The sequence below is a fragment of the Balaenoptera musculus genome, chromosome 6, assembly GCF_009873245.2.
Source record: "Balaenoptera musculus isolate JJ_BM4_2016_0621 chromosome 6, mBalMus1.pri.v3, whole genome shotgun sequence".
Classification (NCBI taxonomy): Eukaryota; Metazoa; Chordata; class Mammalia; order Artiodactyla; family Balaenopteridae; genus Balaenoptera; species Balaenoptera musculus.
This window is the reverse complement of record NC_045790.1, coordinates 73,526,589-73,550,703: the sequence shown is the minus strand read 5'-3', so window position 1 is coordinate 73,550,703 and position 24,115 is coordinate 73,526,589. Positions and strand designations below refer to the sequence as shown.

Here is a 24,115-nt window from a genome sequence, read left to right as displayed (position 1 = left end):
TAATCTTTTTAACCTCAAATATTTCACAAATGTTATTTCTACCTATTTCATAATATTTTATTCTTCTAAACACACAAAAAGGAGTGATAAGTAGATAAAGAAGAATGAAAGTCAAAAAAACTTCACATACCTTATTGTTATTAAAAAAATGCTTTGGCTGAAAAGAAAAGAGAACTGGCTTTTTATAATTAGGTGGATGCTTTCGATGAATTCCATCTGCTTTATACTGTAACATTCGACCAGTTTTATTGACCATCCAGTAAGGACTATGAAATGCCATAACTGTCTGGCCAGTATTATAAGTCACATGGATAGCAATATCTAAATCAGTCTTTTCTATTTCTGTAACACAAGTAAAACTGATGAAACTAATATCTTGTTGATTAGGTTTCATATGATATTCACTTTTCCAATCATGATTAAGATAGTCAAGTAATTTTAAATGCAGCCTGGCTTTATCCAACTGTACAGTACAAATCTGGGCTGAACGGCCTTCATGTAGAGTAAAAACTCTATGTTCAATGCCCTATAATAAAAAAAAATACAGTAAATTTTTAATGTTTCAGAACATTATGCCAAAATATTCTATTTAATGATTCCAAATGCTATACAAATGATTCTGAAATATCTCTGTCAGAAAAAGAAGACTTATGTTCAAGTTCTAACTCTGTCAACTGTGTAAATTTCTATAAATTGAGATTTGAGTTACTGTATTTGTAAAATGGTCTAAATGATCTACTTCAAAGGACTATTGTGAAAATAAAATTAAATAATATAGTGTGGAATTCTGCTGGCACTAATGAAGATTATAAAACACTATAATTAGTAAAACAAAAATCTTATCCACCAGTGATTTTAGTTGTGAAAACTACAAAATAATGAAAAATGTACGTAATCCAAAATAAGCAATCCCTACTAACTCCCATTTTTGATTTTAAACAAACTCTCATAACCCATTTCCAATCACAGTTTATACTGCATCTTACGTAGCTCTCAAAACTGTTCATTTCTCTCCACCCACACTTGCATTACCTTAGTTCATGTCACTGTGACCTCTCCCTTTAAGAGTCTCCTAACTGCTCTTATCTCCTCTAAGCCCTTCTCCACACCGCAGCTAAACTGTCTTTCTAAAAAGTAATCATATCCTTTGGAAACTAGCAAACAGAATGTGATCCCTAAAAGCATCAAGTTAAAAGTTCTATTAAAATGCAACATAGATAGACAGTCCATCTGGGTATTTCACCTGTTTATCCAGCAACTCTAATCTGGTTCCCTCCTGTTATAACATAGGAATCTCTTCACCTTAAGATTTTAAATTACTTAAAGCAAAAACAATGTAAGCTATCAACACTTGACATGTTCCACAAAATAGAAGAGTAGTGCTGGTGGTGCTAGAGAGGTAAATAAATGGGAATCATGTGCCTGTGAGGCACTGTGCTAAGTCCTTTATAAACATTATTTAATTTGATTTTCCCCATATCCCAATCATGAAAGTTTTATTACTATCTCCCTTTTATAGGCTTGGACAAATGATTTAGAAAGATAACGTAGCTTACCTAAAGACATAGCGCTAGTTAGTGATAGAGGTAGGATTCAATCTCAAATCTATCTGACAGCAAAGTGTAAATTCTTAACCACTATGTTATCTGTCAACCATATGGAAAACAGATATTCTTAAACCACAGACGTGTTCACTCCCCCACTCCGAAAAAATATTCAACAGAAAAGTGTAAACATATAGTAAATCGCAATAATTAATAATTAACAGACTGCAATAAAACGAATAATATACTACAATGAAGAACTACTTTCTTATATTTGACAAGCAATGGCAAATGGAATATTCACTTAAAATCCTAAGATGGAGAGATTCCTGTTATAGCAACAGGAAGGAATCAGATGTAATATCTTAAAACAAAGAGTATTTAAAAGAAAAAGCATCTTTATAGGGCATAAAATCCTTTTAGAAAATTAGCACAAGAATAATATAACGTAGCAAGTTTTAAGTCTAGTACTATTATTTTAATATTAATTCTCATACATGTTTGAAAAGTTAGTATCCATCTTTTAAACATACATGAAATATACATGCATGGAAAAGACTGAAAAAAATATATATAATATAAATATATATTTTAGAACTGAAATAATTTCATCAGAAGTGCTACCTTCAGAATATGTGATTATAGACAATATTAATAATCTTTATTTTCTAAAATTTTCTACAGGAATATCTATTACTTTCATAAATGATTTTTAAAATGGCATATCATATTTGTGCATATGAATTATATTCAACTTAGTAACCAGATTTCTAAGGTAAATCAGTGGGAAAAAAATTTTTTTAATCTTCTTTCATATAACATGATTTCTTTTCCATTTGAAGAATATCTGTACTGTCTATTCACCAGTACTATAATTTTTATTAGAATTTTAAAACATTGTTTTATTGTTCATAACTTTAAATAACTAAAACTACAAAATCAAAGACAGGAGGGCATTAAAAAATTCCAGAATACCTCTATATAATAAGCAATTTTGTAAGGAAGAAGATTTCGGAGTAGAATAGGTGGCCACAAATGCATTATATATGGTAAGTCCCAACCATCTTCTGAATACACTTGCACAGATGTCAAATTATCTTTTTCTGGGACAATATTAATGATAAATGGCTTCTTGGAAGGGTTTATAGATCTACATTTCTTCTTGAGAAAAGTGCCATCATTTTTTATAATTTCTTCAAAATCAATTCCTTCACACATTTGATAGTCCTCATCTTCTGGCTTCAGGGAAAGGAGTGATCTACATAAAAGATTAAACAATACACTTTAAAATGCTTTAAAAGAAAATATATGTTTAATTGTTTGATTACAGCTTCAGAACAATGAAATTATCTCCCTCCATACTATTGTAATAAATTTTTATATTTTCACATTCTTCTTAGAGATAGGTAAGATAGACATACAGATACCAATTTCCATCTTAACTTTCTGGAAACCAATCAAGTTATTTGGCTTCCAAGGAAGAATATTTTTCTTACAAACTTGCTGTCTTAAAAGTATGTTTACAAGATAATAACTGGTTTCTCTCAGAAAATACATAATCATACAGGTCATATGTGCAAAAAACACACATACCGCTGTGACGTATACACTTAACTTAAAGAAGTTGGCTTTCCTGGATATGTGGTCCCAAGTACATACCATGATTGAGTTTGTGAAGCAAAAATATATTTCTACTGAAAAATTAAATCACCAGCTTTTCAAGGTTAATCAAATGAAAGCTTTCAATAGATACTTAGCTTTACAGAAATGTTGGGCATAGTTGCAGAAGTGGTTGTAAGAAGACAGTAATAAAATTATTAGGTGTCACATATGATTAATCCTTATATTTAAAAATCACATTCTTTGTTTACATTGCAAATTGTACTTTGGGTTTAATAATTTTTTTAAACCTAAGGTGTGTCCAAGTATAAACACTTAAGTATTTTTATATTTGTAAAACTAATTACCTATGATTGTGACACTATCCTTTACTGTGTGACAACTGTCAATACTATCTCTAGCTGTGATTGTTTTCTTAAGCTCTAGTCCCCAAAATTTTAAATATCTACTACATATTTCTGTAATGATGTCGGATGGTGCCTTAAATTGCTAGATTGAACTCTGAACCCTCCACACCCACTTCTCTGTGTGTCCTTTTTTCAGGAACTTCCAGCTATTGGCACTCTGGACTATAAAATAATATTAACTCTTCCTTATTCCCCCCTTACACACATAGATATAGTTACCTGTCAAATCAGTTATCAGATTTAGCCTATTTTACTTCTACATTCTCTCTGTAATTTTCATTTTTTTTCCGTCAAGACATTTATTGGACTATTATTTACCAATGAGAAGGTAAAACTGAAAATGCACAAATGAGTAAGTCATTCTTTACTCTTAAGGAGATACCAATCACATGGGAAATGTAATGTTTAAAGATAACTACTGCACTGTGATAGGAACCCCAAAAAAAAAAAAAAAACCACCAGATGTACACTGCAGACTAAGGGCATGAAGAGTGTGGTTAACTCTTTCTAGACTGGCTGCAGAGTGTTTTCCAGAGGTCACAATTTTCCCCAAAAGCTTTCTTTCTGAAGGGTAGAGCTGAACTAGAGAAATATGCAAGGTTAAAGGAAAGTTTAAGAAATGAATGAAGAGAAAACATGAGAGACAGATGATCAATGGCAAGAGGTTTTGAGTGAGAAGAGCTGATGCAGTAAATGGTCTTAAAACAGAAGAACACCAAATGTTCGGAGAGAGGAAGAAAGAAATAGATGATATTAAAGATGAAGATAAAATTTATATAAATGGGGGCAAGACAATGAGCGAGCAACTATCCCAATGTGGACTTAACCTTTCAAATTTCATATTCCAACATGCACACTACATTCCAGTCAAACCCCTAGTCTCTTATAGACCTGTACAAATCCTGTGCATTCATGCCTCCTTATCTTTGTTATGCAATTCCTTCCATTTAAGATTGCCCTTCCCCACTCATCTCCACATTATTATATTTTAACTATAATTCATGTACGTCTCTCAGGAGTTAATCATTAATACCTTCTTTCCTTTTCATAGTTTTGTACAACTATAACTTTTTCTGTGATTCTCAACAACCCATTGTTTTCTACTTTCTGTACTTATATATCAATCTCCCAAGGGGAATAGCCATGCCAATTCCTCTTGGTATCCTACAGTAGTGCCTTCCACACAACAAAACACTTGGTAAATACTTGTTAAATGAATTAAAGTTAAGAATAAGTATACTTAAATTCTACAGAATGATACTCATTTGTTAATTTAAGACCTCACATCTTAAATATAAAAGTATCTATATCTAAGCGTTTGATTAGAAGAATATCTAATGTGAAATCCAAGCTAGTCAGTCATTAATAACTCTAATTAAGATAGATTAACTTCCATGTAACAAATATTTAGCCTTGAACAAAAAAGTGTAAAGATACTCTAATGACCTAACTTTTCTCTTCTATGGACAGAATCACAAAATATATAGTAATATTTATTAAAAATAAAGCAGAATGCCATTAACTTTTATTATCCAAGGACAAAATGGATTTCCTCACAGAAACTTTTAAACATATCTTACATGCTACTTTTTAATCTAGTCTTATAACTCACAACAAATCCTCTCCAGAACAAGGTCAGATACTATAAACAACTATTTTGTGGTTGTTCTCTAGACAATATAACTCTTTCCCTCAGCAAGTCTGAACTAAGCGATAAAACTCATTAGGGTTAGAAGGTCTAGGCAATAAAACACTCATTAAAGTGAGCAGGTCTACTCTCTGAAAATATGTGCCTAAAACTGCTAGGCTGTCTTCTAAGCATTAGGGACCCAATCTTGAACTCCTACGTATGGGGCAGAATAAATAGAGGTAAGGGATATTTTAGGACTGCTTGTAATTTTGCCTCCATCCTTCTGTAGCATAGGTCTAAAGGTCCATGTCTAGAGTGTGTTTTGAAATGGTACTTAACAAACTATGATGCTTATTCTGAGGAAGTTTTTATTCTCCAAGAGAGTTTAATCTCCCTAAAAGAGATTATCTTCAATTCCAGATTAAATATCCTGAATAATAATAATACTTGTTTGTAATATTAAGCCTATGATTAAGAGACTAGCCCATCATTAGTACTGTTACAATTTTAATAGTCCTTTTTTAATACATAAAAGATTTTATATCAAATTTTTTTAAGATTTTATATCAAATTTAATCTAATTACTTTAAATATTTAAGACTGATGTACTATACAGCTGACCCTTGAACAACATGGGTTTGAACTATACGGGTCCATTCATAAGCAGACATTTTTCAGCAAATAAAGTACTTGATGACCAGCAGTTGGTTGAATCCATGGATGTGGAAATAGAGGTATGGAGGACTGACTATGGGACTTGAGCACCCAAGGATTCTGGTATCTGCAGTGGGTCCTGGAAACAATCCTCTATGGATACTGAGGGACAACTGAATGTGTATTTTTGACTGCGTGGGCGTCAGCACCTCTAACCCACATGTTGTTGAAGGATCAACTGTCTATCTCTATTTACATTACAATTCTATCAATGAACAATTAATAGATAAATATGTAGATTAAAAGATAAAATATTTTACATTTTCTAAAGAAATTTCTAAAATATTCTATCATAAAACCCTAGAAAAGTAAAAATCACTTCATAATAGTGTAAATAAATCTAGAAGCCACCAATCATGCTCAGTTAGAATTTTTTTAAAAATCATAAATATATATGACTATGGCCATGATAGTTATATTGCAAGCATGTAATTTATATTTACTAGCGAAAGCATAGATAATTTATAGGATATACATTATATACATTAAGTTAAATAATATTTCTTTAAAAAAATCTTCTAAGAGTGCCAAAACTTAAATAAGTTAGATGAGATATTAACAAGATAAATTTGATCATGGTTTGATAACTTAAAGATAGATATCACTACTAAATCAGAAACTAAAAAGTCTATAAGAGACCTTAGGGCAAACAAAAGGATAAAGAAAAAAATCACCGGTAAGATGCTAATGGTATGTTAAATTCACTTCCAGGTGAAGCCATTCCCAATAAGGTGTCCCCTCCATAAACATAAAGTGGTATTGAAAAATGATTTCTAATCTGGGAAAGAAAAGTAACATTTAGTACCATTAATCTAAGAATCTAAAGACATTTAAAAAATATTCCATCTAAATATCCCAGCAAAGGAATTATCAGGCAATATTTATCCTGCTCATATAAATTAGAAAATAAAATCCAAACATGCAATTATCTTTGCTAAAAATTACAAGGAAAGTTTTCAGTTTTAGAGAAAAGGAATCTCAAAAACAAAACTTTAAAAATCTTAGAAGAAAATAACATCTTCTTGACTTTGATATAAGGAATAACTTTTCCATTAGACAAAAATAGTAGAAAAAATTAATAGGAAAAATATTACATCAAAGTTTTAGATGTCTATATGATAAAAGTGAAAAACAAGCCATTGGCTGGCAAATGTCTACCTTTTTACATCACTGTTGTATGCTACTCATTGAATCAAAGAGTGTGCAGAGAATAGCTCACCCAGTGAGTAGCATACAACAGTGATGTAAAAGATTAACATTATTTTGATTAACACACATTATCAGATAAACCTCCGTTTATATTTATCTTTGGGATAGACAAAAACAAACTGGTTAGTAACACCATTTTCTTGTATTATTTCTATATCTTACTAAAATCTTTATATTTTAAAAATCATACCAAAATATAAAACATGCTGAGTGCAAACTAAGAATTGATAAATATATAAACTTAACTACACTATATTTTATTTCTAGATAAACTGTTTGCTCTACCGATTTAAAAGAAGAGACATATATTTTCATTTCTATAAAAGTACCTATAAGAAATTTAACATTAATGTTTTACTATTTAATAAAATTCAAAAGTAATCTACAATAATGAAGCAGCCCAATTGTCATCTTTTAATACAGTTCATCGTAAATCAAAAATGAAAGAGAAGGAACCTCTGTTTTCAGCCCTGATGGAAAAATATAGACCAGATATAACTTCCCAATATAAACAACCAAAACACCAGGGGAAAAAAATACACATGAAGTAATGGACAAAAAGGTGGCACAGGAAGGAAGGGAAGGAAGGAAAGGAAGGAAAGGAAAGGAGGGAGGGAGGGAGGGAGGGAAAGAAAGAAGGAAAGAAAGGGGGAGGGGAAGGGAAGGGGGAGGGGAAGGGAAGAGAAGGGAAGGGAAGGGAGGGAGGGCTAGAGAGAGGGAAAGAGGGAGAGAAAGAAAGAAAGGGGAGGGAGAGAGAGGGGGAGAGGGGGGAAAGAGGGGGGGAGAGAGGGTGGAGAGAAGGGGGAGGAGGAGAGAGAGAAAGAGAGAGGAAGGAAGGAAGGAAGGAAGGAAGGAAGGGAGGGAGGGAGGGAGGGAGGGAGGAAGAAAGAAAACTCCACCAAGATAAGCCCTAAGATTGTCACCCCATCTTACTGCCTGGAGAGTTTCTGGATTACTGTGTGGAGAAGGAGAAGTCAAACAGAGCCCAGTCTGAGTTGAAGAGATAGATATAGGAATGTGGGAAAGCCAATGAGGCTTACTCTAACAGCGCATTATATGAGAGAGAAGATAGCTGCATGGAGAGGTGAGAGTTACAGAGAGGGAACTCCTGAGACTTTAAGAGTGCCCCCTGTTCCCAAGACTTCAGTACAGTACTGTCTGGCACATGCACGTGAGTACACTATCTAAGGCTCAGTAAAGATCCATCTAAAAGCTGTAGGCAGAACAATCTCTGGTGCTGACACACAGTTCCTTTTCTCACCGACCAAAGTGGTAAAATCTTGTTTAGTACAAAGGGTATTGGTTACAGTGCTTTACTAGCGGGGCAAAATTAACCCTAGGCTACAGGCTGCTTGAGTCTCACCTAAAAAGTTTTAAAACAAGCAATGAAAGGATCACTTTCCAACTAACATAACTGTGTTGGAGAATTAAGTTCAGGAATACATAAAGGGATACAAATACATCTAAAGCACCTGACAAGGTAAAACTCACAATTTTAAGCATCTGGTAAAAAAAATTACTAGACACACAAAAAGAATTTTAAAATGACCCATTAAAAAAATGAATAAAATGAAACAAATAAGAAATGATACACATGACAGAATTAGTAGACAAGGATATTAAAACATTTATATAACTATACTTGATATGTTCAAAAGTTAGGGGAAAGACTGAGGATATATAAAAAGACATGGAAAATGTAAATAAAAATGCAAGTTGAACTTCTAGACATAAAAATACATTGGATGAGATTAAGAACAGATTAGACATTGAAAAGTGAACTTAAAGACATAACAATAGAAACTATCGAAACAGAAACATGGGGGTCAGGGGAAGCTGAAAGAAAAAGTGAACAGAGCATTAGACAGCATAAGTTTAAACACTCTAATATATACCTACTTGAAGAAGAGAAGAGAGGGGGAAGACAGAAAAAAATATTTGAAGAAACAATGGCAACATTTTTTTTCTAAAGTTGATGAAAACTATAAAACCACAGATTCAAGAAGCTTAAAAGACTCAAGTACAAGAAACATGTAGGATTCATCTCAACCAAATTTCTTAAAACCAGTAATAAAGGGAAAAGAATCTTAAAAGTATATAAAAATAAAATCACACATTTCGTAGAACAAAGGTTAAGAGTAACAGCAGACTCTGGTCAGAAACAATGTAATACAGTCAATAGTGAAATGACATCCTAAAAGTATGGAAAAAATAACTGTCAATCTAAATTTCTACACCCTGTGAAAATAAAAGTGAAGTAAAAGCAAAAATAGTTCACTGACAAATTTCATTAAAGACACAAAATTACTAGAAGAGCTCACTCAAGAAGTGACAGATAATATGAATAGCCCTTAAAGTGAACCTGTGGTTTAAAAACTTAAGAAAAACATTACAAGAAAACTCTATACCAACACCCCTCATGAACATAAATGCAAAAATTCTAAACATGAATTTAGCAAATCAATTCAACAATATATTAAAAGGTTAATACTTCAAAATCAAATGAGGTTTATCCTGGGAATGCAAGGTTGATTTAACATTTAAAAGTCAATCATTATTTAATACAATAATTAAAAATCAATCAAGGTAATTCACCATATTAACAATTTTTTTAAAAGATCCTCTCGATAAACAGAGAAAATCATTTGACAAAATGCAACATTCATTTCTGATTAAAAACTCTCAGTAAACTAGGAACAGAGGGATCATGAACAACAACAAAAAAAAACAACTCAAAATATACTCAATGGTCAAAGACTGAATACTTTTCTCCTGACTGAGAACAAGATAAAAACATCCACTTTCATAATTTCTATTCAAATTGTACTGGAGATTCTACCCAGTGCAATAAACAAGAAAAAAGAAAATAAGACAAACATCAGATTGGAAAGGAAGAAGTAAAAATATTTTTATCTGCAGACATCGTAACTATATCTATAAAAAAGCTACTAGAATAAATGTATCTAGTAAGGTTGCATAATACAAGTTAATACAAAAACCAAATGTATTTCTACTAGCAAGAAAAAATCAAAAATTAATATTAAAAATGCCAATTTAATCAAAATTTCTAAATAAAAATTGAAAACCTGAGTCTAAAATTTAAATGGAAATGGAAAGGACTTAGGCTAGCCAAAACAACTTTAAAAAAGAACAAAGTGGTACAACTTGTACTACCTGATTTCAAGACTGAGGATAAAGTAGTAATCAAGACAGTGCGGTACTGACATAAATAGATCAATGAAACAGATTAGAGACCTCAGACATAAACACACACAGATATGGAGATATGGTCAATTTATTTTTAACAAAAGTGTCAAGGCAATTTAATGGAAAAAGGATAATCTTGGTCAGAACAAATGAATAGCCAAGTGGAAAAAAATGAACCTCAACCCTCACCTTATATCACATACAAAAATTCATTAAAAATGGTATGTGGTATATACATAGAATAGATTACTACTCAACAACATGTAACTGCATGCAACAACATTAATACACAAAAGTTGATACATACAAAATTATCCTGAGTGAAAGAAGCCAGACTCCATTCTGTACTTCATTCATTTACATAAAATTCTATCTTGTGTAACTAATGTACCACAAGAACATATAAGTGGATGCATGGGAATGGGGAGACAGGGAATGAGGAAACTTTTTGGGGTGATAAGTATGTTTATTACTTTGATTGTGATGAAGGTTCATATGTGTATTTTTGGTCAAAATTCATCAACTTTAAACATATGCAGTTTATTGTACATCAATTTTACCTCAATAAAGGTGTACAAAATTTCTCTCACTGTATTCTCTAATTGAAACGAAAGAATAAATACATACTACAAAGACCTAAAACAAAATATTGATTTTTTTTGTTTTTGTTTTTTTACAAAATAATATTCCGAAAACATTTACAAAATATTCCTGTAAAAATTACGAGAAGTACATTCAACAAAATTCTACAACTGTTCGTATTAATTACTGATAATGATTATTCTTTTTGCTATTAGCTATATTTCTATTACAGATTGTATTCTTTTGGTAGTAATTTGCTTTAGTTTTTTTTTTTAATTAGCATACAAATATACGCAATATGACCTCACAAAAAAATGAATCATTCCGTACCTGCACTGGGGAGCGAATTGTTACCTTCTTACTTCCTTCCACTGCATCAATTTGACAAACAATAGATCTTTCAACTCCAGACTCTCTGTGTCTTACAGTGTACAGTCGTCGTCCCACTTTTGTTAAAGGGATTTTATCAGCAGTAGAGTGGTTAGCAGGTGCTAAATTAAATATACATGTTTGAAAGTTTTTATTATAATTCATCATATATTAATTCTAAGTAGACATTTTAAACCAGAAACATCAGATGCTTTCTTAAACTTATGAATAATTATCACTGAAATCTACACAAAGGGATATTTTAAGAATCCACAATACATATCTACATCATTCATTTAAAACCTTCAAAGCATTTTACCAAAAAAAGTTCATTTTTTAAATAATTAATTAATTAATTAATTTTTGGCTGTGTTGGGTCTTCATTTCTGTGCGAGGGCTTTCTCTAGTTGCAGCAAGCGGGGGCCACTCTTCATCGTGGTGCGTGGGTCTCTCACTATCGTGGACTCTCTTGTTGCGGAGCACAGGCTCCAGACGCACAGGCTCAGTAGTAGTGGCTCACGGACCTAGTTGCTCCGCGGCATGTGGGATCTTCCCAGACCAGGGCTCGAACCTGTGTCCCCTGCATTGGCAGGCAGATTCTCAACCACTGCGCCACCAGGGAAGCCCCCCAAAAAGTTTTTAATTGAAAAAGAAATCTCATTCAGTAGTCTAACTTAAGACAACAATATAACCTTTTAAAAATAACTGACTGATAAGAAAAATTACTAGAAAATACAAGAACACTGTCCTCTGGTTTGCTGTCATAATAACCAGAGCCTAATACATTCAGGCAGTCATTGGCAACTACCAAGTAGCTGCAATTTTTCAGTTTTAAAGTTTTTCCACCAACCTGTGACACTTTGTGATATCTAAGATTTGATTAAAATTTTACAGTTTTATCTAATATATATATACATATATTGCATTGGGGTGAATTATCTATTTATATAACCTTCTTCTCTACTATCCCATAAAAATGTTAGTTTAAAAACAAACAGAGGTAAAATTGATGAGAATAATTCACGGACAATGCTGGGACAACACCTGAAACCTAGCCACTGTTATGAATCACTTCCTGACTAGGAAAAAGTATTAGCTATCAGTTTTAGTACCCCTCCTCCATGTCTAATTAACCTTTCTAATATCCTCCCTTCCATAACTACTTAAATGTCAGAGTGTCAGAAAGTGGTGTCGGTGAGGCTTTGGGACTATTTAATATTTAACTTCACAATGACTACATACTATGATAATTTAAAAATGTATTTACTTTCACCTCTCATGAAAATGAAAAACTTCTGGGAAACATAAAGGACAAAGGAAAAAAACCTCTACCTCAATAGGCAGAACACAAAAACCATTACCCTGTGCCATTTCATGAATTCGTACCTTATTCTGAATTCGTTCAGTTGCAAAACTGGTGCAATTCTACTGAGTTATACTAAAAGTGATTAAAACAACCACCTATAGCTATAGTCTGTAAATGCTGACTGAGGATGAGATTTAATAATTTTCCTCTCCAAAACATAAAGTAGTAAATTACCATACTTTAAATAAAGCAGTGGCTAAAGAAAGTCAGAATTTGAAATACAAAGATAAAGTGACAACAGCAACCAAAGCCCTGCAAAGGAAATAATAAAATTTGCAAAATATTAGAAAGGAGATAAAAAACCTGTGAGATACCACAAATGAGTAAAATGGGATACAAAATGTAACTTAAAAGAAATTAAAGCCCCAGGAAGGTAATTTATCACTTACTAAGAAGAATGAAGAAGAATTTGCTGCTTAGGCTGGTCATTGCATTGAAATGATCATTGTCCTTAGTTCGGATATAATCCATACTTAAACTCTCCTCATTTTTCAATACATATGATTTTGCCATAGGTACGCTGAGCACACTAAAAGAGTCACTTGGTGAAACAGAGATACTAAGTCCAAGAGAATTTAAAATCATAAATGGTGCTAGATCCCTTATGAAGGCAGCTGAAGATCCAGTGGCAGCTTCTGTAAATGCCTAATAAGAAAGAATTATCATAAATAAAAGCAAGTGTAGAAAACTAAACGACAAGCATAACACTAATGGACATATGACAAATAACTAAGTTAACAAAAAACTTCTTGTTCAATAGAAGAAAAGGGTTAACTCAGACTAGTACACCAACGTTTAAAGTTTCAAGTTACTTTTCTTACCTTGACTAAATTATTTAACATTACAAGGCCACATTTGGATAATGTAATGTTTAGTTGGTCTTTTGAATGGAAAGTGATGATAGTTTTATATTCTGGTACCTTGTAATTTTCTTCTTCAGTACTTGACTCAACAATGGCCTTTTTGGCTTTCTTTTTCATCTAAAATAAAATATAAATTGTAGAAATATGAGAAAAATTTGTTTCTAGGAGCACAACATAACTCATTTTGCAAAGGAAAAGCAAACATTAGACAAATTCCAATGACAACATTAGAGAGAGCAATACATTTTATCAGTTCCACTGCCTTACTTGGAATTACTTGGACATCAGCCAACTAAGATCGCATTGGATAGAAGCAGTATTGGAAGAAAAATTCTCCTCCTCCTCAGTTATACTAAAATGGCAGGCACAATTTAGAAGGGAAAAAAACCCTTAAAATTACTAAATGCATGGAGCATCTGAATGAAAATTAGAAGCACATACATCATAGCATGTGGAAATTCAGGGCAAGAAAAGTCATTTAATCTACTGGTGCTATAAATGCTATAAATAAAGAACAGAAACCTAGGGACTTTAAAAGTCCAACAATAGTTGCAGAACGGTGCCGCCAGGACCTAGGGCTCATGTGAATCAATACCACCTACCTCTTTTTAGAACTCACAGGTCTACTGCCTATGTGTATACTGACCTAACAACCGCCAAAGAAGTTCCTTTATCCAAATCTTTTATCTGAAATATGTGGAAAATCAAATGTCCTGGTTCAATACAAAAAGCTGGATATGCCAAGCTAGTCACCTTTACTGTTCCTTTAACTGGCTTTAAACCACTGAACATTTGTCTGCAGGTTGACTGAATCATTATTAGGGAGGAGATATGCTAGGAATGCTGTAGTCTCTTGCTTCAGAAGCACAATTTCATCCATCTAAAGGTCCCGATTCATATGATTACATAAATTCACACTATATTTCAAACAAATAATAATATATTTTCTTCTTTATATACACCCTTCAGAGATCAAAGAAAACTTGGGACAGACAACAACCTTCAAGAAAATGCTAGCGATATTTTAACATGACGGTTATGTGTGGGGACTCTGAAGCCAGTATTAAATTCCACCTCTTCCAATTTAAAGGTATTATTGCTTTATGGAAGTCCTTTAACTTCCACAGTTTCAGTCCCATCACATGTTAAAATGAAGTTTAAAACTGTATATTCTTCAGAGGTTTGTTGTAAGAGTTAAAGCAAAAGTAGATTATTTAGAACAATGTCTAGTGCATAATAAAAGTTACATAATTATTCGTATTAGAAGCCCATGAGGCAATGGCCTTGTGTTTGAAAATTACATTCAGAGGTCAAACAAGGAAGCATGTGGAAAGGCTCATAATGAGATACCTGAACTCTGTTGTGATTAAAATTAAAGTGTGTGTGATGTGGACATCCTCAATATTTGAAAAAAATTTTCAGACTTCAAAAATACCTTGATTCCAAGATTCCATGGTCTAAAATCCTCAGTCTGATCAATTTCTAAGGGTTCAAGCAAAGGCTCCCACACACCAAACATTTCGTTGTAATAATGTACCTAGAGAGAGAATATTTAATTTTTTAAACAAGGCACTCTGGTATTTTCTAAAATGATCTTCCATGCTGTTTCCCACCAGCATTCCTTTTGGCTGTGCTATTTCTTCCATGTGAAAACCGTCTACATGCCATTCATTAGTTTCCTCATGCTTTCCTCACTTGGCTAACTTCATGGTCTAGTCTTCACAATTTAATCCAGAAAAAAACTCTCTTTTAGGTATCTTTCCTTGACTTTCAGGCTGGGCCTAACATCGAAAGCTGTGTTCATCTATCAAACACTACTGACATTTTTTAAACATGTCTGTCTACCTCCACTGACTTTTCGAAAGCCCTTGAGGCAAGTAACATATGATTCAATGAGTATGCACTTATTTGAATTCTCTGAATTTCTTGGACATCCTAGATCAAATCCTCTGCAAAATACAGATAATTTTAGCTAAAATTTGGAAACTTGAAATCTAGTCTGTCAGTTCCACCTCTATTAGTATATAACTCTGTATCAACACAAATGTTATAGCAGCTTATAAATTTTCATATTTATTGACTTAGGTAGAGTATCAGATTAGTTTCTACTTGACATCAACTCAATTAATAATTTAAAGCGAAATATCTCTGGGATGATTCTATGTAGATAAATTCTGAAGCAAAATATATGTTGGTTCAAAGCAAATATCTTCCATATAACTAAAGGACTCTCACAAAAATCTGAAATACCTTGGTGGAGTCGCACTACAGTATAAAGATTCTGCATTATATAAAAGTATAAGGCATATTTTTCTCATTCTTTATATTACTATTTTAGAAGAGATTAAGAAATAGTCTATTATCATTTTAAAGGAAAAAGGATATTCAATTTAATTCTTAAAATTAAGAATTTTTCATCTACTCAACAACTGTCTATTAATATCATCAACTTTAAGATGAATGAAATCAGTTGAAATATAAACTTAATATGGACATGTACTCTAAAAGTAACATACACATAAAAACAACTATATCAAGGGCAGAAATTTGTACATTTTCTTCCAATAGTTTTGTGAACCAACATCATACTTAGGATAAATTTAATTTAAATGTTTAAGTAAGAGTCCCCAAATAGTCCATGTATAGCATTATTTGTTATAAAATCTGGAAAAATACTACATATGCTTACTTCTAGCTCAAGTTGACAGTGGAGATTTATTAGGGAACTCCAGTTTTTGCCTTCCCCTGAGAAACGTGATTTTGCCAAAAGCATAGGTACTGTTCGATGACCAATTCCAGCCCCAAGAACTAGAAAAATAGAATCAATGTTCATTCTTATTATTTCTCCTTTGGGTACCAATTCAGTTGTGGGAGCTATTTTTTCAACTTCATTCGGTTCTTCAAGAAACCACATTTTTAAATTCTTTGTATCCTTCTTTTCCCATAAATGTGCTGTAGAAGAAGCAGTTTCTTGTGGGATGGTTTCCTTAGCTGTATAAAGTGCTGAAGTTATGGTAATCACAGTATTTATGATAACCGGTGAAACCTAAGGGGAAAAATTTAATAAAAAAATCTACATAAACCACTTTCAAAAATACACACTTCAAAAAACATTAAATATATTTGTAAAGGATCAAGAGGAATTAATATTGAACTAACCTTACTACCAAGAAATAGTAGATACAATTTGCTGCCTACAAAAAAGTTTTTTGATTATCACAACTAATTTTAATAGTTAAAATATTTATATGTCGATATCAAACTGATCAACTATACATACTATAAGGATGTTAACTACAGAAGCAGTCAACTGCCAATAACAAAATATATGAAAACATTCATTATAAAATATATATTAAATATCATTTTAAAATTATGTGTCATAAAAAGATTTTCAAAAATAGCTTTGGGCTTCCCTGGTGGCGCAGTGGTTGAGAATCTGCCTGCCAATGCAGGGGACACGGGTTCGAGCCCTGGTCTGGGAGGATCCCACATGCCGCGGAGTGACTGGGCCCGTGAGCCACAACTGCTGAGCCTGCGCGTCTGGAGCCTGTGCTCCGCAACAAGAGAGGCCGCGATAGTGAGAGGCCCGCGCACCGCAATGAAGAGTGGCCCCCACTTGCCACAACTAGAGAAAGCCCTCGCACAGAAACGAAGACCCAACACAGCCATAAATAAATAAATTTAAAAAAAAAAAAAAAGCTTTTTTTTGCTTATTTAATAATTAAAAGAGTTGCTATAATAATTGCTTATTTCTAAGTTTTATTGATTTTTTCAAAAGGGCACTGACTACATTGTAACTTACCTTCAGTGTGAGGGATTTTACTGATAATTCAATCACTTGTGGATCTGTACTTATCTGAGTAGCTTGATAGAACAAATCACAAGGCTGCAAAACCTGTGAGAGAAAAACCAATACTATTAAATTAACATGTTCTTAAAATATTTTTATTTAAAGACTTGCCCAGTAATAGATAAGTATGTTAAATAAACAAGTTAGTAAAAATAACTATTTAAAAAACAAGTGAATCAATAAAACATTTCTTAATTATCCTCTTATTCATTATTCATAAAAAATAGAAAGTACTGACAATATTAGCAACACTATTGATATAATAAGTAAAAGAATTTCTTAAATATGCTTAAATACATGAAAATTCCACAAAACTTGTATTCTGTATTTTATTTTACAGAAGTTCCTTGGAATCCCTGGGGAATTGGTTCCAGGACATACACATCTGTCCCCTGCCCCCTACCCCTCACCCATGGCAGATACTAAAATCCAAGGATGTTCAAGTCCTATATATAAAATGGCATAGTGTTCAACAACAGCAAAACAAACAACCCAATTTAAAAAATGGGCAGAGGAGCTGAACAGACTTTTTTCCAAAGAAGGCAAACAGATGGCCAACAGGCACATGAAAAGATGTTCAACATCTCTAATTATTAGGGAAATGCAAATCAAAACCACAATAAAATATCACCTCATATCTGTTAGAATGGCTATTATCAAAAAGGCAAGTGTTGGAAAGAATGTGGAAGAAAGGGAACCCTCATACACTAGCAGTGAGATTGGTGTAGCTACTGTGGAAAACAGTACAGTGATTCCTCAAAAAATTAAGAATAGAACTACCATATGATCCAGCTATTCCACTGCTGGGTATTTAACCAAATAATACAAAAGCACTAATTCAAAAAGATATATGCCACCCTATGTTCGTTGCAGCATTATTACTATTATTTTTTTTTAAAAGACACATTTATTCAGCGTCATGATCAGACTTATTACATTTAGCAATCAACAGCATGGGTGCAAAAAAAAAAAAAAATTTACATAAAAACCCTTTGTTGGAATGCTTTACACTTTCCACAGAACAGAAACTAAAATAACCTGTTATACAATTAGTCACAAATACAGTCCTCGAGTTTTTTTGCCCATACACATGAGTATTGTCTAAAACATGTCTTCTTTGTAGCAGCTAGGCCCTGCCACCACTGTGCCTGGCTGAGTTCACAAATCAGTTGTACCCTGTAGCTTCCCTGTCACTTCTCTGGCTCTCCTCTCCTGCTAAGCTTTGTTTCCTGGCAGTAATCAAAACCTTCTGCCACTGCTATAGCTACTGCTGCTGCTGGAACCACCACAGCCACCTTGGTTTCGGGGTTTGGCAAAGTATTGGCCTCCACCACCATAGGGGCCAGAACTTCTGCCTCCAAAGTTTCCTCCTTTCATGGGTCCAAAATTTGAAGATTGATTGCTGTAACTGCCAAAATCACTGTAGCTTCCACCACCTCCAAAATTGCTTCCATCATTACCGAATCCATTATAGCCATCCTGCTGCCACTATATCCACCACCACCGTGGCTGCCACGAAAGCCACCTTGGCCACTGAAGTTTCCTCCACGACCAAAGCTGTCATTCCCACCAAAACCACCTCCATGACCACCACCGAAGTTTCCAGAACCACTTCGATCTCTTTGGCTGGATGAAGCACTAGCCATCTCTTGCTTAGATAGGGCTTTCCTTACTTCACAGTTGTGGCCATTCACAGTGTGGTATTTCTGAATGACAGACAATCTTGTCTACAGAGTCATGGTCATCAAAGGTTACGAAAGCAAAGCCTCTCTTTTTGCCACTGCCTCGGTCAGTCATGATTTCAATCACTTCAATTTTCCCATACTGTTCAAAATAATCTCTTAGGTGATGTTCTTCAGTGTCTTCTTTAATGCCACCAACAAAAATCTTTTTCACAGTTAAGTGGGCACCAGGTCTTTGAGAATCTTCTCTTGAGACGGCCCTCTTTGGTTCCACAACTCTTCCATCCACCTTGTGTGTCCTTACATTCATGGCCACATCCACCTCCTCCACAGTGGCATATGTGACAAATCCGAAGCCTCTGGAGTGCTTGGTGTTTGGATCCTTCATTACCACACAATCTGTGAGCGTTCCCCACTGCTCAAAATGGCTCCACAGACTCTCATCAGTTGTTTCAAAGCTCAAACCTCCAATGAAGAGCTTCCGCAGTTGTTTGGGCTCTTTGGGTGACTCTGACTTAGACATGACGGCAGTGGAGGGGGTGGGGGAGACGTCAACGATGCTTACTCGGCGGCGTCCACGGGCAGAAAGGAGTAATCTACTGAACATATCTCTGCAGCATTATTTATAATAGCCAAGATATGGAAGCAACCTAAGTGCTCATCAACAGATGAAAAGATAATGAAAATGTGGGGTGTGTGTATATGTTTGTATACATATACACATACATATAAGGGAATACTACTCAGCCATAAAAAGGTGAAACTATGCCATCTGCAACAATATGGATGGACCTTGAGGGTATTATACTAAGTGAAATGAGTCAGATGGAGAAAGACAAATACTGTATGATTTCACTTACATGTGTAATATAAAAAATAAAAAACAAACAATATGAATGAACAAACCAAACAAAACAAACATGTAGATATAGAGAACAGAGTAGAGGTTACAGAGGGGAAGGGGTGGGGGACAAAACGGGTAGGGGTCAACTATATGGTGACCGATGAAAACTAAATTTTTGGTGGTGAGCATACTGTTGTGTATGCAGAAGTAGAAAAATAATATTGCATACATGAAACTTATATAATGTTATAAGCCAACATTATCTCAAGAAAAAAAGACAGTACAGTCAGCCCTCTGTATCCACATGTTCTGTATTTGTGGATTCAACTGCGGATTAAATTACTAAAATAAAATTTTATCATGGTATTTTTTTCCATTATAAAATGAAGTAAAATGAATTAATCTATATAGGACAAGCTACAAAAGATGAGAAGAAAAAATTATAAATATATTAGACTTACTAAATAATTCTTAATATAATTATAAATTAACTGAGTTTTCCCTAACTATGGTAAGCATAAATCTGTCCTGTAGCCCCTAGCGACTCACGTTCCTCCCAAATGCAAAATATATTCACCACCTCCTAAGGTTCCCTTTTTAATATTTATTTATTTATTTACTTATTTGGTTGCGCCGGATCTTAGTTGCGGCACACGGGATCTTCATTGCAGCATGCGGGATCTTTTTTTTTTAGTTGTGGCATGCGGGATCTTTTGTTGCGGCATGCGGGATCTAGTTCCCTGACCAGGGATCCAACCCGGGCCCCCTGCATTGGGAGCGTGGAGTCTTAACCACTGGACCACCAGGGAAGTCCCCCTCCTAAAGTTCCTAATAGTCGCCTCCCATCATAGCCCAAAGTCCAAAATCTCATCATCTAAATCTGTATCTCACCACATAATCAGTTCATCTACATCTCTCATTAATTCAAAATTCTAAAATCTCATCTCTCTCATCAGCTCAAAGTCTAAAATCTAAATCAGGTCCAGATGTTGATGAAATTCCTGGGTGTAATCTATTAAGTACAACTGCTGGGGCACAATTTCTCTTAAAACTGAAACTAAGATGAGTTGCTTGCTCTCACCACTCCCAACATAGGATGGTGGGACAGATATAGGATAACAATTACAGATATTCCAATTCAAATACAAGGTAGAAGGAAGTCACTAGTCCAAAGAAGTTCTGAAATCCAGCCAGATAAATAAGTTTCTTGATTAGATTTCAAAGTCTAGGAACAATTCTCTGTGGCCGTCAACTCCACCCTGAGTCATCCTTCCTTTTTTTTTTATAAAAGGTTGCACAAATTTGCAGCTGAGTAGTTTTATCATCCTGCTTCCTGCCAGTAGAATTCTGGGGGGTCCAAGAATCTCTCTTCATTTTGTACTCTCTGTCCCTCTCAGTCCATACTGGCAGTGTTTCTGCTAAAATAATATTCTCAAGAACCCTGAGGGCCTTCTATAGATTTCATGACGTTTCATTCCATTAGACAAAAGCTGCATTCGTAGATCTTTTTTAGATAATGATGGGCTCCTGCTCTTATTTTAAGGCTAAGGGTTGATACCATTATGATTCCTAGAGGCCTTCTGGTTTGATTGAGAAGATCTGTGAAACATACATTGATCTCTTGAAAGGGCCCTTTGTGTGACTGAATACTCATTTTTTAATCTGAGGTTCAGCAAAAGGTTATACAATTACATATTCTTTTCTCTATGCTATACTTCTGGCAGCCATTTCTGACTTGTAGCATCTTATGCCATTTGGAAGACTGAGAATTATCAAAGTCATTAAGACCTGGTTCTTTCTGTTTAACTGTTTTTCCCATAATTTATCTCTCTGCTCCAGCATTTTTCTATAACAATAAGAAACCAGGAAGCACCTTCAAATCAGGCAGCTTGGAAATCTCCTTAACTGTATATCCATGTTTGTCACTTACAAGTTTTGCTTTCCACATAAGTCCAAGACTCTATTTTGCAAAGCCTTCTGTCACTACATGTCAAGCCATCCCCCTATTTCCAATAACATATCTTTTACCTTCCTTCTGAGCCCTCACTGGCAGCATTCTTAATGACCATATTTCTACCAAGATACTGTTTAAGCTTTCTCTATCATTCTCTTCAAAATTCCTTTAGTTTCTACATACCTCTGCTTACTGCCCAGTTCCAAAGCTGCTCCCACATTTTAAATAATTGCTACAACAGCATATTACTTCTATATAAAAATCTGTATTTGTTTCCTATTGCTGCATAACAAATCACCACAAATTTAGTAGCTCAAAACAACATAAATTTATTATTTCCCCATTTTCGTGGGTCAGGAATTTCACTGAAATCAAATGTCAGTGTGCTGAGTTCTCATCTGGAGGCTTGACTAGGAAAAGATCTGTTCCCATACTCCTTCAGGCTGCTGGTAGAATTTATTTCTTTGTGACCCTACGGTTGAGATTTCCATTTACTTGCTAGCATTTGGCTAGGCATAACTTTGTACTCCTACTAGTCCCTAATAGGTTCCTGACATGTGGCCTTATTTATTGAATACATGGCAGTTAGCTCCTTCAAGGCCGGCAGGAAAGCATCTCTTTGATGTTTCACCATTTTTTAAATTAGGTTAGGCCCATCTGGAATCTCTCTTTGTTAACCTCAACGTTAGGCGATTAGTAACCTAATTATATTCACTGGTCCTGTCCACATTCAAGGGGAGGAGACCATACTGGACACGTGCTACAGGGGGTAGAAATCTTGGAGGCCATCTTCAATTCTGCCTACACTAAGGATGAAAAATAAATCAGAAAAAAAGTGACATCTAAACCTATTTCTCCAAAAAAAGCACATTAACATCTACCATTATTCTAATAAATCAGCAAGATCAACTGGTACATGACTTAAATAATAAGTATATTATTTCTTTAAACTCCAGGGACAGGAAATTATAACCACATTACAATACATAATCTAAGATATTCAACATAAAATTTGTGTTATTTCTTCATTTTAGAGAAGGCAAAAAAATAAAAACAAAAATACTATTATAAATGCATATAAAATTTCTCTATCACTTGGAAATTTTTAAATGGCTTTTTTAAATATCTCCTTCCCAAAATAAATATGAAGGTATGCTTTGATTCTTACCCAATTCCTACATTTTCAAGTCTAGTTAAGCTACTTAGGATTAAAAATGCAGCTGGTCCTTAACAGTAAACACGTTCATGTCAAGACTACATTAAATGGTCAAGTTTTCCATAATACAATCCATATAGACCAATTTAATAATGTGGAAACATTTCTTAAAATGGAATTATTTTCCTACTAGTATTATTTTATTGCCTCCAACTATATCCATTGTGATTTTATTGCTGTTTCTATCATTTTTTTCTCCTTCTTATCCTCAACTCTCACCATACTGCTATCAGTCTTAAATGATTTTAAGACTACTGAAGCATTCCTTTCCTGAGGATACTGCTTCCTCTTCAGAGAAGCAATCTTAGGCTATCTAACATCTAAGACCCTACAAGAGCTGACTATAAATTTCCTATTTTACAACAGTATCTTGGTGGTGGGAAAGATTATTCCAAGCTTAGGACCACTAAATACTAACAATAACAACAAAAAAGGCAGAGTATAAGGGTACGGATGCTGGTATGTGAGTAGGTGTGGGATGGGAACTTGTACTCTCTGAAACCCAGGTTCTCTGCATATGCTATCCCTTTGTGCTGAAACACACTCCTGTGACTCCTCTATTGCAGTTTAACTAGCTAGTACTTAATCATCCTCCAGGCATCAGCATAAATGCCATTTCTACTGAGAGAGAAAGTCTCCCTCACCTACTACTCCAGAACAGTTATAGTCTTCTATTACAGAATCCTAATTAGCAAACAGAATATAAGGACAAGTTAAAATATCCTCAAATTTAGGGTTAACCCATAAATGTAAGGCTAGTATGCCACAGGAAAAACTATCAATGTAATTTATCATAAGAGTAGTAAAACCTATTGTAGTTTTTTCAATAGATGGCAGTAAGCGCTCAATAAAATTCCAGTTATTCATGATTAAGATTATTTCAAAATTAGATACGTAATATTTCTCAACACACTAAAGGTTTTATATTTAAATTATAAGCAAGTATTAAAACTATAGTAATATTACCTCACTTAACAATGGGAATACAATGAGGATGAATCGTTATTGCCATTCAAGAATGTGACTTTTGCAGATGAGTTTTAGTAAATCTAACA

The 24,115-nt window shown here is 33.9% G+C and overlaps 2 protein-coding genes across 4 annotated transcripts in view; both read right to left on the bottom strand.

Moving 5' to 3' along the window:
- Positions 1–24,115, bottom strand: part of VPS13A (vacuolar protein sorting 13 homolog A) — a 259,530-nt gene that overhangs the window by 60,334 nt on the left and 175,081 nt on the right. For all 3 annotated transcript variants that reach the window (XM_036854831.1, XM_036854832.1, XM_036854830.1), the window contains exons 40-48: positions 17,317–17,409; positions 16,201–16,557; positions 14,947–15,048; positions 13,470–13,628; positions 13,038–13,293; positions 11,244–11,404; positions 6,590–6,693; positions 2,520–2,802; positions 131–526 (exon numbers count right to left, since the gene is read on the bottom strand). In XM_036854831.1, coding sequence (XP_036710726.1) covers positions 131–526; positions 2,520–2,802; positions 6,590–6,693; positions 11,244–11,404; positions 13,038–13,293; positions 13,470–13,628; positions 14,947–15,048; positions 16,201–16,557; positions 17,317–17,409 — 1,911 coding nt within the window. The remainder of the gene's footprint in view (positions 1–130; positions 527–2,519; positions 2,803–6,589; positions 6,694–11,243; positions 11,405–13,037; positions 13,294–13,469; positions 13,629–14,946; positions 15,049–16,200; positions 16,558–17,316; positions 17,410–24,115) is intronic.
- On the bottom strand, positions 18,278–19,584 carry LOC118896681 (heterogeneous nuclear ribonucleoprotein A1-like). The gene is given in 3 exon segments (XM_036854833.1): positions 18,278–18,845; positions 18,848–19,082; positions 19,084–19,584. Coding segments are annotated over 3 exon segments (963 nt in total). The 5' UTR covers positions 19,570–19,584; the 3' UTR covers positions 18,278–18,603.